Source organism: Falco cherrug, chromosome 13, assembly GCF_023634085.1.
Source record: "Falco cherrug isolate bFalChe1 chromosome 13, bFalChe1.pri, whole genome shotgun sequence".
Classification (NCBI taxonomy): Eukaryota; Metazoa; Chordata; class Aves; order Falconiformes; family Falconidae; genus Falco; species Falco cherrug.
The window spans coordinates 6,232,098-6,246,991 of NC_073709.1; the positions used below are offsets into that span (position 1 = coordinate 6,232,098).

General features: G+C 39.9%; 1 protein-coding gene across 1 annotated transcript in view; it reads right to left on the minus strand.

The window, feature by feature from the left end:
• The window catches only part of PUS10 (pseudouridine synthase 10), a 36,702-nt gene that overhangs the window by 8,498 nt on the left and 13,310 nt on the right, over positions 1-14,894 (minus strand). The window contains exons 6-11 of the mRNA XM_055726163.1: positions 13,024-13,135; positions 11,261-11,322; positions 8,623-8,668; positions 5,763-5,827; positions 4,522-4,607; positions 1,525-1,650 (exon numbers count right to left, since the gene is read on the minus strand). Of these exons, the coding sequence (XP_055582138.1) occupies positions 1,525-1,650; positions 4,522-4,607; positions 5,763-5,827; positions 8,623-8,668; positions 11,261-11,322; positions 13,024-13,135 (497 nt within the window). The remainder of the gene's footprint in view (positions 1-1,524; positions 1,651-4,521; positions 4,608-5,762; positions 5,828-8,622; positions 8,669-11,260; positions 11,323-13,023; positions 13,136-14,894) is intronic.

Genomic DNA, 14,894 nt, shown 5'->3' on the forward strand with positions numbered 1-14,894 from the left:
CCTGAAAATGTCCAGAAAAAAAGCAATACCATCCTAAAGGAATTCCACTTACTAATTAATTTTTTCCGTTTCTTATCCAGATAATTCAAGTTTATGACTAAAATCAAACCAAGTCATCTTCCTCCAAAATAGAACTTTTTATCCTAAATACACTCAATGGTTTTTTTTAAGATACCAGAAAAATTTCTGCTAGTCACACACATCTGGACAAAAGAGGAAGAAAATTCAAGTCCAAACTGAAAAGTAACCTCTGTGTCTACGGTTTTTTTCCCATTTTTGAAGCTACAAAAATGTACTATTGGGTATTTAGTTTCCTTTGTTATTCCCCTTCCACCTTCACGCTTTGCCTGAAGGAGGATAGGGGACCAAACCCTGCATCAGAGGTAACTTTGCAGCTCTGTTCCAAAGGGTCTCTGAAAACAACGATGGTTTCAAACTTTTTTGCTCCACAGGGAACATACGAAACGCATAAAGATTTCCTTGGGTTTTATCATGTCCCATTTCTCTGGTGATATTATGGCAACTACAAAACCATGAGAAAATTATTCCATGGTCATGAAGGTCTATTTCGGTAATGCTAGAAGAATTTTCTTGGTTGGTAATGCTCCAGACCCTTAATCATCTCCACAGCCCTTTGCTGAATTTGCTTTGGTATCTCCATGTCTTTCTCGTACTGGGGAGCCCAGAACTGGATCCAATACTCTAGATGTGTTTCCCCAGTGCTAAGTAAAAGGCAAGGATCGCCTGCCGTGACCTATACTGGCAATAGTCTTTCTATTCATTTATATCTCTTGTCAACATTACTGCACAAGCACTTCTGGTAGCTACCTGTGGTAATTCTGCAAGCTGAACTCCGGTGTCACATAGCACCTGGCCTGAAGACACAGTTTGAGGATTTTCCTAGTGTTCAGACTAACACATCATTCGCTGGGAGGAGGGCAGAGAGGAGAGGAAAGCAGCTGTTTTTTCCAAACTAATATTTAATGCAATTTTTCCTTGGGCCTTCTATGTCTCTAATTCCATGTCTAGTTGATGACAAATGATAGGCAGTGATTATTTCATCTGGATAATCCCTGGATAAGCATTTAGCTTGTGGAACTTTATGCACTGAAGAAAATAAATTAATCAAGGTAAGAAACATGAAGGGGTTGAAGGCTAGGCAGATATTACGGAACGCTGATGGCAAGAACCTTCTCATTACAAGTAATTTTATGAATTACCAACCAATAACAAGTATGGCTAGGCAAAAATACTACCATCTAAAACCATAATATCTGCATCATCTGATCAACTGAGAAGATATTTTAGTAGGATAAAAGACACTGCATAAAACAAAGCACTCATCTAATTACTCGCAGATCACAGCTAAAAAAAATGTACAAGCGTTGACTTGGAAGGATACGAGAGGGATAAAGAAACTTTTTTTTTTCCATTACACTCTTGTATTAAGTGAGTAGGTACTAAGAAAAAACATTCTAGTAATCATGAAAAATACATGCGGCAGAAGATCTCCTAGATACTTACTATCTGCTTTGAATTCTGCCATTAGATGCTCTGAAATCAGTTCTTCCACTGAAGATTCCAGCTTCCGCTCCCCATCAATAATCCAGGGAGTCTGAGGTAAATTCCTTGAATATTTGTTGTATCTTCCTGTATAAAACAACGATGTTACCCGTAAACATTCTAAAGCAATGGAGAAAAGCTCCAGTATGCACAATGCATTTAACTGTCACCAGAGCCTTGTGAAAATAAATTTACAGGCTTAAACTTGTTTTACAGCAAGAGCATTACAGCACCAGGACGAAACGCATGCTGCAGCACCTCGGAGAGCCGCAGCACCCGAGATGGCCACCTCAAAGGTAGACTTGGAGAGCCTGTTGATGCAGCCATACCTTCAGGTGTAACCACAGAAACAAAACTGTATATAGCCTGACACGGCTGGGACTAAATCCCCGAGGTTCAAGTGCCTAGTCTGAGTCAACTTAATTCGGAATGGAAAAAACGATTTTTTTGTAATCGCAGCATGGTCATGAACCAGCCTCCCACGTCCAACCTATGCCTGCTCACCACTGCCTGTGTGTCCCAAGCAAAGAAGTCCCCACATCCTCCTGTATCAAGCAGTTCAGGTTTCAATCCAAGTTCTGCCATTGGCTGAATGTTTATCAAAAGCAACCCAAACTAAAATGCTTTGGCTCATTACGAGGAAAACCATGTGAGCAAAATGTCTCAATAATAAACTGGTACAAATTTCAAGAGCCTTGAAAAGATGCCAGATAAAGAGATTGCCACCCTCTGACTGATTGCAGTCATTGTCTAGAGTTATGTCACACTGCATGCCACCTCCCGTGACACCAGGGCTGCTATAACAAGTCTGACATGGATGACCACGATAAGCTTTCTTATTGACAGGTTTTATAAGAAGTGGAAATATGCACAAAACAAGGAACTCTTTCATAAAGAACGAGTAATCCCCCTGCACAACAACTTTCAATCTGAAACCTTGCATATAGAAAATAAAACAAATTTCAAAGTAGCTACGCATATTATACCGTGCCTCTGTCATCTCATTTTTTTTGGTTTTCAGTATCACATTTTCCTATTTCTAACAATGTTTCGTTCTTGCATTTTGATCTGCAGAAAAATCCACACAAACAAATGGGGACTCTGACTAATAGTGTTTCACTAGGGCAAATAATGAAAGTACTATGACTAATCATTCAGAAGTCAGCTTCACACTGCTAAATTCTCTTTCCATAAAATGGAAAAAGAAAAATAACATTCTTTTTTCTCATCTCCCTATTCTAATAATTTTAGCTTTTAATCTGAACAACAGTGGGTTAAAAAAAAAAACCCAGAAGGTGTTTCTTGGTTTGAGATCTTCTCCCAAACCCTTAAAAAACAAAGCTGGGGGGAAGTGATCACTAAACATCATAAACAAGGTCAGGAGGGCAATACCAGCTCTGAAACTGTGCTTAAAAATTAAGATCCCATCTCATTTAATAGTAGCAAAATAATTGCACTGTACTCAATAAATTCTATTCTGAAATTCTTCAAAAATTAAAGACAACATTCTGCCTGTTTTTTGGTGGTTTGTTTTTTTTTTTTGTTGGAGCAAGCTATAAACTGTAAATTACATAATCAGTAGTAAATTACATGCAGAAAGCTAAACACTGCTCCCCCCACCCTACCCCCTCACCCCCTCTCTCTCCATAGAGATGAATTCTGATAAAACCGTCCAACAAAGTGACCTAAAATAAAACAGCATATTTGGAAAAGGCTAAAAGACACTGGATGTCTTGGATTCATGACAATGTACATCTTTCGAATCAGTAATTAAAAATAAGAAGCAGGTATGTATCAACTAGCCTGCCATGAGAACATTCACTTTTGCCTTTTGTCTTTTCATTTTATGTTTTCCTTTATTCAGGATTCGTACCATCCTTTCAAACTTAGTATGCTGAATTTAAATTGCAGAGTTTTTTAAAATATAATCTCCTTGCAAATATTTAAACAAGACTGGGGGAAGGGTAGATACTCTTCCCGGCAGGTGATAAAAAAGTTGAATCACCTCAACTCAAGGACACCAAGGGCTGTTATGCTAGCTGTCTCACCCAGTTTTTTCAGATGTTATCTTGGAGGGGGACGATGACGGGACTGGAAAGAGCTAAACTCCAAAATTTAACCTTTATTAATCCCATTAAGAGAGGTAGTTTTGGATGAAATAATATGCAGATAAATCAGATGGTGAAAACCCCTGAATCCAGATCAAAATTCAAGCAAGTGAACAGCACTGCCAGCAGGGAAGTGCCTTTCCCAAACCACGTGCTTATTACGAAGGACATGTTACAACTGCAAGTTTTGCAGGGATAAGCGTTTTCCAAAGAAGAGAGCAAGCTTTGACGACATGGCAAAACTCTTCGTTTCATAAACTGCTTCTGGATAAGCCCCTGTAATAAGCAGGGGCACAAAGGAAGTTTCTTTAAATCTTCACATCACCCTGGGCTGTCTCTAGAATAGACAACTGTTCCATCTGTCAAAGCAAAAAAAACAACCCACCAACGGCAAGGAAAAGCAGAATCTCCTTAAATATCCAGAAGGTATGTGTGCGCGCACACTGGGAGCAGCCGAAGTGCCGCATGCCCCTCCTGCAGCTCCCAGCATGGGAACCCTACGCGGGCCCTGATACAGCTGTCTGCAGATTCCACTCCTCTTCAACCATATTCCACCACCCACTATCTCCAAGTTTAAATTCACAATCTAAAAGCAGGCAAATAGTTTCGATTTTAGCTTGTTGATCTGTAATTTCTAGCTTTTGACAAAATCATGTCTTCAGCAAAGGCCAAGTATATTTTCTTCCCTTTTCAAAAAAGTCCACTCTTGGACAGAGCCAGATTTGTTTCTTCACTGCTCCTTACACTTAACTACAGGGATCAACAAACAGCAAGAATCTTCTGGGTCTCGTGGCAGTATTATGAAGTTATGTTTAAGACAACACAGCAGCAAATAAATGGATCACTTTACCGGCCACAAAAACTGCACCATTATTGCACTGAATTTCCACAGCAACACAGAGGTTCTTTGGTGAACCTGGGGGACATGGAAAATGCCTGTATAAAAAAAAATAATAAAATTACTAGTAATACCAGAACATGATGGAGCATCACCTGGGGGACACGGAAAATGCCTGTATAAAAAAAAAATAAAATTACTAGTAATACCAGAACATGATGGAGCATCACCATAGCGATAATGGCATGAAAGATGACAACTTCAGTTGCACAAAACACAGCTACAGCATAAAATCAGCATTCACATTAAAAGCTGGAACACCAAGAAATGGATAAATGTTAACCAAATCAAGAACACTGCATTGCAAATATGTTTGTCAGTCTGTCATTGAACATTACTGAAGTAGAACACTCCAAAATGGGCTAATAAGATACCATAGGTACCGTGCTATTGCTCTAGCAAAACCAAAACTCAATGCCACATGAAAACCGTCTTCAGGATCTATTACCACATCTTTGCTGGGAATCAAAGAAAAGAGCTGCAAAGACTTAGGGCAATTAAGCACAGTGAACCACAGAGAAAGTGTCTGTTGAAGTCTTCCCCCTGCTTGTGATTGTTACCACATTACAGCATTTGTTCTTTTCTTAAAACTCAACTCCTAACACTTTGGAAATACAGGAAAAAGTCTTTCTTGTAAAGAAAAGCTTGCCTTACAAACTGTAAGGATCAAAATACAGAAGGAAGTTCCAAGATTTCCAAATCTCTTCTGTGGTTTTGGGGATGTACATCAAGATTTTTGAATGTAAATTATTGTCAATACTACACCAAACTGTTTTTACTTCTAACTGTTCTAAATCCCACGCCAGCCCAGAGAGTTGCAGTGATGCACTGCCGAAAGCACAGAGCAGAACTGCAGCTCTCTGACCCATGATTTCTCCTCTGTGCTGCTCCTGAGATAATCAACCAAAGAAGCACTTTTACTAATGGGAAAAAGACCACATTTGTGTCATGTCCAGTTCTCCATCCTCTGTGAATCAAGCATTTAAAGATTACTCCTTAATTAAAAGATCTAGAATGACATTCTATTACCAGAAGAACAGAAACCACATTTTAACCAATAAACTAGCAGAATTTAAACAATTAAAAGTTCTTTTATAGACATCTTACCACTACTTACCCATCTAGTATTTTCCTCCCCATCCTAATTCTATACAAAAGCACAATACTAAGAACTAGTTTCAGTACATACTTACTTGAGAAAATCATCTTCTTTTATCTTCTCTAGGGCTTTTATAACTGCCATTCTAGTGAAAACAGACTGCACAGTGAAATGAAAAAATGAGTCAAGAACTAAGAGAAGCTAAGAAAGGATATGCCTAAGGAAGGAAAAAACCCCACCCTAAACCATACACACCATATGCTTCTCACAATAGGTTTTTTCACTTGTGTTTTGTGTTTTCTAAAAGCAACTCTGTTATCAGCAAGAATTCAGTGATCTTAACCTTAATAGGGCAACCAAGAGCAACAGGTAATTTTGCCAAAACCTATTCAAGTAATTTTAGGCACAACATGAAAGCATTCCAACTAATACAGTTGACAGATTGGAACACAGCAGTTATTTAGCTGTAGAACTAAGATTTTCCCCTTTGTTTCTAGAATACATGTACAAACAGTAGTGTACATTCCCTCACTCCGTTCGCACAAAAAAACCCCAAGCACCACTGATTTTGAGCAGGTCTAAAGTTACTGTCACGCTTCCAAATAAACCTACTCGAACTCCCTAGAATATTCGATTGCTAAGCCTGCCCTTTGGTTAGCTGAAAGAAATGCTAAGCGTATCTTTGGGATATCGTCTTATTTCAGATTATATACAAAAGCGTGCAAAAGTAAGAACCAAAAAAGTAGTGCTTGGGAGCTCAGGTACAAATTGCAAAATAGAATAAAACCAGAATCCTAAGCCCATGAACAGAAACCTAAGCTAGCCTCCCCATTTTCAAGAGTTAAGTATGCCCAAGCCCCAGCTTTCATCTCAGCGACAGCAGGCAGGCAGCTCTTCTGAAAGTAAGACTGTTGAGTAGGTATCTGTTTATAAAGTTCAAAGGTTCATTCATACTCAGAAGTAAGGGCTCTGAACGGTAGGGCTTGGCAGCTCCAAAACTGTGGAAGGCAAGCAACTTCAGACTCCCAAGCTGCATCAATTCACAAGGGTGAACCGACAGTAGAAGTAGTAATAATAATACAGTAGTGGCAGGAGCCATGACTACCATCCTCTATGCAGACAGGTGCTGCTGTCGATAAATCAAGTGAGGTTAAGGTAGAAAACATGGAATTTAGGTTCCTGGAACAGGAGAAGCAACTGTAACATGTGAGGTGGAATCCTACTTTAGGAAGGCTAAGGAGAGTAGGTCTCTAAATGAACATGCTAATCTAAGCATGGTCAGTTATGAGATCAAACCGTATTACCCAGGGTTTTACCCAGTCAGGTCTTGAAATCTTCCATGGATGGAGCTTGCACACCCTCCCTTCATAGCCTGCTCCACTGTCCAACTGTCTCATGGTAAAAAGTTTTTTCTTATATCTACACCGAACCTCTCATTTCAACTTATTTCCGCTGTCTCTCATCCTTTCACCGTGCCCTGTGATTAACAGCCTGGCTCTCTGTTCTGAAAAACCTTGGTACCAGGGGGAAAAGCACTTCAGCCCTCCTGAAAGCCACCTCTTCTCCAAGCTGAAGAAGTCCAGGTTCCCCAGCCCCTCCTCCTAGGGCCTGTGCTCCAGCACCCTGACTGTCTCGATGGCCATCTGCCGAATTTCCAATTTAATGATGTCTTTTTGGCAAAGTGGATTGAGGCTTTGGAAAAAAACCTGAAAAATACTGGATTGTTGTTTGGGACAATTCAAGTCTTTGCTCTAACACACAGTTCCTGGCTGCCTTCAGGAAAGCTGCTCTTTCTCCTTCTTAGCATAAATTAGAGATAATAGTGCTTCCCTTCCTCTTAGAACAGATGAACTGGAAATCCCTTAAACTAGCAGCAGGTTTAAATAACTATCTACAGCAGATGACAGAAATTTTCACTCAGAACCCAGTTTTTATAATACTTCTCTGATTAACACAGCCCTTGAAGCTAGCTTCAAGCACAGCTTCTTTGTAAGGATAAACCTCTGACAGCTCTTCAGAGCCGGTATTCTTTCCTTTAGATTCCCCTACATCTTGTTACCTGTGTGGTTTTAACAGCCAGACCCTGCTGGTTTAGCTCCTTATGTGGGATTTCCCCCCTTTTAAAGGAAAGCAATGCAGCAAGCAGTGAGTTATAACAATGCAATTCTTCTAAAAAAAGACTTGCATTTATTGGTCAGGTGGAGTAGAGTAGGCAGAATTTCTGGGTCAGACTGCCTCTGCCAAATGTCGGTAGACACTTCACCAGAAAGAATAAAATGCCTTGCATAGGCTTCTGATAGAAGTTACTTGTTCTCCCTCTGATCACATCAACTGTCCTACTTATATCAGTTTCTCTCCGACTGTTTTTTTATTCTTACATGTCCTCTTTTCCATCAATGATTGTGTGCGTGCTCAGGGTCTGCAACAAGTAGCAAGGTCCCTTTTTTTTCCTCCCCTCCTCCAGAGGTAGACAGGATAAAACCATCCTGCACGTATTGTGTCTTTCATTCAGATCAGAGAACATGAAAACTGCAGTGTGATCATTTCTCTTTTGGCTGCGGAGTCTCATCTTCACAATGTGACTTATCTGAACTGTTTCACCCATGGAGAGCTTGAGGATCATCCTTTATGCTCCTTTTAATGCATGACAATCAAATTCCTAGATCTTAAGGGAGGTATTTACAGAGAACATTCCTAAAATTATGGCCTTTAGACAGTCTGGAAAATGAATGACCTAAAGAAAAGCACCAAGCTCTTAGTATTCCTAAGCAAAGAAATGTTAAGTGAATAAAGGAGACAACTTTATTTTCAGACAATTGAAAACTAGAGAGATTTTTCATGAAGGAAAACCAGACATTAAACACTGACTGAATACCCAGATAAGTTCTTTGTTGTAGCTACTGCTGTGAAAATCTGAATGCCAGAAAAGAAATACAACAATGATGAGGTCCTACCTGTTTGTTCTTCGCTCGTTTGAAACACTCAGGACAAGCTGTGGCTCTAAACACAGAAATGAAAATTAGCTGATACTCTTTCAGAAAAATTAAACAAACAGGCAGACAGACTTAGAAGCATAGCATGTACATGGACTTTCTATCAATATGTCCAGTATCTCACTTCCACAACCTAGCACAGAGCAGAGTTTAAAATTAACTTTATCCTAAACCACAAATGGCAGAAGGCGTGCGTTGCTTGATCTAGAGAAAAAATATGGACAAAGCTGTGTAAGCCTCTTTTGGTCTGGCCAACACAAATGTGTCTCAGCTTTGAGATAGGATGGAAAAGCGCACGAGAAGTTTAGCTTTCAGTCCTTTCCAATCTTTCTCAATAAAGGTCATGATTTATGTTGAAGTTCTGTGCAAGACTTGCTGACATCCCGAAATCTGCACTTGCTGTTCTTAGACAATGCATACTACAAACTAGAGATTCAAATTGCTGCTTCTGGATAGGAAAATTCAATTTACTACAGGAAAAGTCACCCCGGGTGTTCAATACCATTTGCGCTCTGCCTCTTCAAAAGGAAACTATTGGTTGTTTCATGAAAGTGAAAGCCAAGTCAGTGAAATACTTTTTCTGAGTACTGTAGAGGAAGTCGCTGTTCCTATTAGTGGATTTCTATGTATGCAGTTAAAGATGATTTCTAGCCTGCAAGACTATTTATCATTTCTTGCTGATGCTTTTCAACACCTCTGTGACTATTTCAGACTATAAGGAAGCAGGTCTGATCTCTTGCTGTTTCTATACAAGCAACTTGCATGGCCAGTTTGTGACACAAAGCATCGCAAATTCCCTCTTCTGGAATTTCAGTACCACCATACCTTTAAACATAAATCTCCAAATATAAACTAACAAAAGCCAATTCAATCTTCCAGGCCAAACGAAGAGTCATTTTAGCACACTTGCCTACACATAATTGAGTAAAAACAGCTTGAAAGATGAGAAATTGCAGACGCCATACCTGGAAATCCCACCCCAAAACATACCTGGAGGACTTCTCCAGGTTGACGCATGGTCCTACTTTGTTTCCACAAAGAGCATGACTGTCATTACTAAAGCTGTGACAATTGCCAAACTTACCATATTTACATTGAAACCAAACCATTGCCTCAGAATATGCCCAGAGCCAGCCATTCACATATGCAGAATGCCTTGACGCCTGACAAACTACTATGTAATTAAATTAGGTAATACGCTGTTACTTCAGAAAAATGTCTAAAACCTTAATTGCTGTTTAAGTATGCCACAAAGAGAAGGCAAGTAAAAGGATATTGTCAGGCCACATGGAATAAACCTGAGTAGTTGGAACGTGGAATGGAACTTCTTTACAGCTTTCACCTCTAACTATTCTGCTTGGAGCGCTAACATTGGCACCATAACATGCTCGACATCAATATTTTTGAAATGTCACAAAAAGGATGGAAGGATGAGCTGAAAATAAGAGCCGAGAGGTTTCAGAGGAAGGAAAAGCACTGCAGAAAACAAGAATTGATCAAGTAACATTAAATAAATAAGAACAAAAGGGTGCAGGATCCAGAGACACTTGAGTTTGTACAGAATTGCAGGTACTGTTATACAGAATCGTAGTTTGGCCTTACTACTTTCTCCCTGTTTTGCCCAGTCTTGAAGAAGCTGGAAAGGGAAGCTGTTCAGCAAACACTGGTAATCCATTCTCCCCGATACCTGCTTTGTCACCAAGCATGGTCACTCCCTCATCCCCCCCGCCCCCCCCCCCCCCCCAAGCCAAACAGAAGATGCAGTTGTTGAAAACCGAAAAGGTTCAAACACAGATCACAAATTGCTAGAGGGGGTCAAATCAGGGAAATATATAAAGGCTGCAAAGGCAATCTCTAGTTTCAAGAGACGAATTCACTATGCAAGACAGAAGACTATGCTGAGCCTCCTTCTATGCTAAGATTTAACTTGCAGTAGGGGCACAACTGATGAAACTGACTGAAACTTAAGTTTTCCAGGAAGCATCAGCAAACAGGAAGAGTGAACCTAATTATCCAGAATATACTACAGCTAGATTTTGAGAAATCAGATTAAATGGCAGCAAAATTCACAGAAATATTTTGCTTCTGTTTGTATAGCAAATGCCCTACTGGGCTAGGCCAAAAACGACATGTGGTAGCCAGGGAACTTCTGCTTATTTTAATCAACCAGCTAAGTTGGATTAATGCACTTCAAAGCCTTCCCTCCCATCCATGTTTCCTATAAGAACAGGAAAACCTAGGCACGACCTCAAAACGATTCCCTCACCTGCAACTACCTGGTTTTAATCTATTTTTTAAATGATACGGCTATATTGAAGAGGGTAGTGACTTTGAAAAGGGCTGAAATTGAACAATTTATCTGAATGTTCTCCTTCCAGTTCAAATCAAAATTCTGGATGACTTTGTTCATTGGCTTTAAAGCATGGAACTAGAGATGGTGTAACTTTAAGCTCCACAACTGTAACTGAATACGAGGAAGTTTAGATGCAGGCCCCATTCTAGTTTATAAACACTGCATATTCTCATCTGTAGCAAATCCAAACCAACAATGTTGCACAATATTTAGATAAGATCTTTTGTTATTTATATAAAAACTTACAGGAAATGGCACTCCTCGTCTGTTTCTGGGTGAGCAAAGACCACGCTAACTTCAAACAAACTCTAAATCAAAAATAAAAAAAAAAAAAGGAGGTAATAGGTTTTTTAAAGGAACAGGGAGGATATTCTCAAGCACCCTTATTGTAGCATTAGGAAAACAGTCAAGAGGTAGACAAAAGAGAAAGAAACCCATTTACTCTACAACATCACCTAAAAACATCAAAATGTGCCATAATAGCATTTGCATTTCTGAAGTAACCGAAGACTATCTGAGAGCACTTCAAACACATGAGTGACCTACACATCATAGATAGCGGCCCCATTTCGCACAGGGGGAACTGAGTCAGACAGTGTACGCTCAAAGCCTATTACGGTCACCAAACTTCACAAACCTTCTGGGAGAGCAGTGCATAGCGTGGAATAAAGATAAAAACCCTGTAATAGTCACCACTGTAAAATTTTGTCAGGGGCTTCGTTTGCAATGACTGGATGGCCTTGGGGCAAAGAAAGGCAACATGTCCTAGTAGACTGACAGCTAGACCAGAAACTCTAGTGTAATCTCAGTTCTACCCTCAATTCCCTCCTTGGCCTTGGGCAAACAACACTCATTACTTCTGTTATTCAGATACCAGAATACCTCAAGAGGGCTATTGAAAAGATTGGCTAATATTCAAGTGCCTTGTAGATAAAGAGCACTAGACAAGTAACTTTTATAGTACAATGATGTCTGGAGTGGCTCAGTGCCTAAGTGTTGTAGAGCTTTTGCTAACTTTGTATGCAAGAAGTTTGTTTCTACTTGGATCATCTTCTGGGTAACCCAGTGTTTCTTTCTTCGCTAACACAAAAGGGATGCTTTCAATTTGCACTCCTGGGAAAAGACAATCTGTAATTATTATGGAAGTTGAAAAATCAACATAAAGGCTAAGCGACTCTAGTCCTAGGGTCAGTCCTATGGCTGATGACAAGTAAAAACTGCAGACTGCCTTGTCCTCAGCAGGAATTTGAGCCATGTTTGCAGAAATTTTACATTCACGATGACGGTGTTTCTGAATTTGTCTGGCAATATCTGAACGTCACATTCAGTCAATGCATTTCGGAAACATTTTAAGAATGTTAGTCAGAATCTCAAAGTTGGAAAAAGGGTTTGAAAAAACATTTCTAATGCCTACTTAGAGGTATTGCGGGTTCCAACATGCCTATCTCTATCATTCATTAAAGTGAACAAGAACCGGTATTTCCTCTTTCAGTATGTTCCTGAAATATATTTTATCGATAGAATTTAACATGCTAACAACATGAACAATTTATCTCAGAGAGCAGTAACAGCGTTGGCAGTTAATAGGAGGGCAAAGAAGGAATGTGTGAGCATTCCTTAGCCTCTGGAAAACTGAGATCCTGGAAAATGAGAAAACTGAAAAAGCCTCATTGATCAAAGGAGGATGGCAGCCCAAGAGCAAGAGATTTAGCAAAAGACTACGACGGTTTCAGAAGATGCGATGATCTACATATACAAAAATGAAGATTGGACCCCTCAGTATTGAGACTGGGAGATCTCTGGTTAAAAGAATTTCCCCCCTGCTTCCCCCTACAGCGAGTGTAAGAGCAGTGCAACTGGTTTGTCTGTTAATGAAGGGGAAAAAGTATCTTTCCCCGCCCTCCTGTTCATATATATATATATAAGTATATAAATATATACACACACACAAACACATATATAAAAAAAAAGAAGAGAGGAAAAAAAGTGTTTTCTTATTTATACAACACCTTTCCATCAGCAGGAACACCCAACTCTTCTGACAACTGGGGATGAATAATCCACTTATAAGCTTCTTTCAGTTGAACAATGTCATCCTTTGCCAAGGAAAGGCCCAGATTTCTGAATCACAAAGAAATAATAACTTGCACAAGGGTCTGTCAAAGACAGATACATGACATATAATATTGCAAGACAAACTGAAGTAACTAGCACCAGGTAAACAAGAAATGCAGAAATAAAAAAATACAAAAGTACTAAGCATATAGACCATGGCATGAAAGAATGAAAGGCTGTTCCAAGACCTCTATAACGGCACTATCTCTTTGTACTGAATTAATAAACAAAGTGTTGTGGAAACGTTAAGGCCAGACCAGGATTCCAAGTAAGATGCTTCCCATTAAATCCATAGTTTGGCAGGGAGTAGCTAAAGGTGTAGCTACTTAAGCTACAGTCTGCTCAAGCACAGGAAGGACAAGGTTGCCTCCTCCCTGCCTCTGACTGTGCATTCCTGCCAGCACCTGCACGCTGACACTACACAGCATGGTAAGTAATACCAGCCCACTGATCCCATTTAAAGCAAATGCTAATCCACCAAAAAAGGTTTTAAAGGTTTTGTTTTTCAGCCTGCTCGGTGAGCTATCAGCTGTCCCAGTCAAATAAGCACTTACGTTAACATAAGAAAGACAGAAGGTATGTGCAGATGAAGGCAAGATCCTTCTGATAGTAAAGCCACATCTAGTTCAGCTTAAGTAAACTGAGCATCTGGATCCTGCAGGGCAGCACCTGTACTACTTGCCAAGGAGCCTCCTGGACAGCTTCCACACTAAGTGATACCTTGTTTTGCCCTTTGTTTAAAAAAAATATGCAAAAAATATCTTGTTAGACTTATTTTTATTGTTAAAAGGGCGTTCTAGTCCTTCACTAAAGGAGGGTGTAAACTCCAGTGGGCACAAATTCCCAGACAGAAAAGCTGAGATGACAATCTCAATTGATCTTGTTGGGACAGGCTCAGCTACCTCTGTAGGTACAAGGCAAGGCCTTGACTCCTGTGTCATTGCCTGTGGAGAGAAGTTAAAAGGAGCAGATGCCTGTGAAGGGTGCCAGCATATGATTTCAAACCACTTGCTGCAAACTCACAGAGCAAAGCGCACGTCCTCCTATACAAATGGCACCAATGGTAGGCTCTGTGGACAGTATTTGCCCTACAGTGCCTCATTCTCTCTCAAGCAAGTTAATGAAACAATTACTTTAAAATTAGTCTCAAAGTAGGAAGTGATTCATCATTATTTAGTCTAGCTTTCTATGAGTATCTTGAAATGGTACTTTCAGCCAAGACGGCTTCCACCAAAGACTATTTCAGTATCCGCAACTAACCCTGAGACAAGTGGATTTCTTTCCTCCTGAGCACGAAGACAATTCTTCCATTCAGAATGTCTCTAATATGTTTGCATTTGGCCAGGGGTGGGAGGCATCCTAGAGCAGACAAAGACTCAAGCATGTAAGCTGATTTCAAAACACGGAGGGATAAAAACCAGAAGAGTCAAAACTAACTTGTACCCACAGCACTAATATCTTTCTTGCTACGCTGCTGACTTTTCACCGTTACCTGACTAACAATTTTCAGTCACTATTGATGTAAGCTAAATCTGATACGGTGGCAAAATGAAGAGGTCTGTACTTCATTACGTTTTCCATGTATGAGAAGATTCTAGCTCACAGATGGCATTGTGGCATCTCTCAGGACCACTAAGTTAACTCAAAGCTGTACAGTTGGACAGACAGCCTGCACTCCGAGCTGAAACACCATGTCCTAGCTATAATCACACTATGAGGCAAAAGATATAAGAAACCCCAATTAAGGTCAAACCAGGTAAAAACC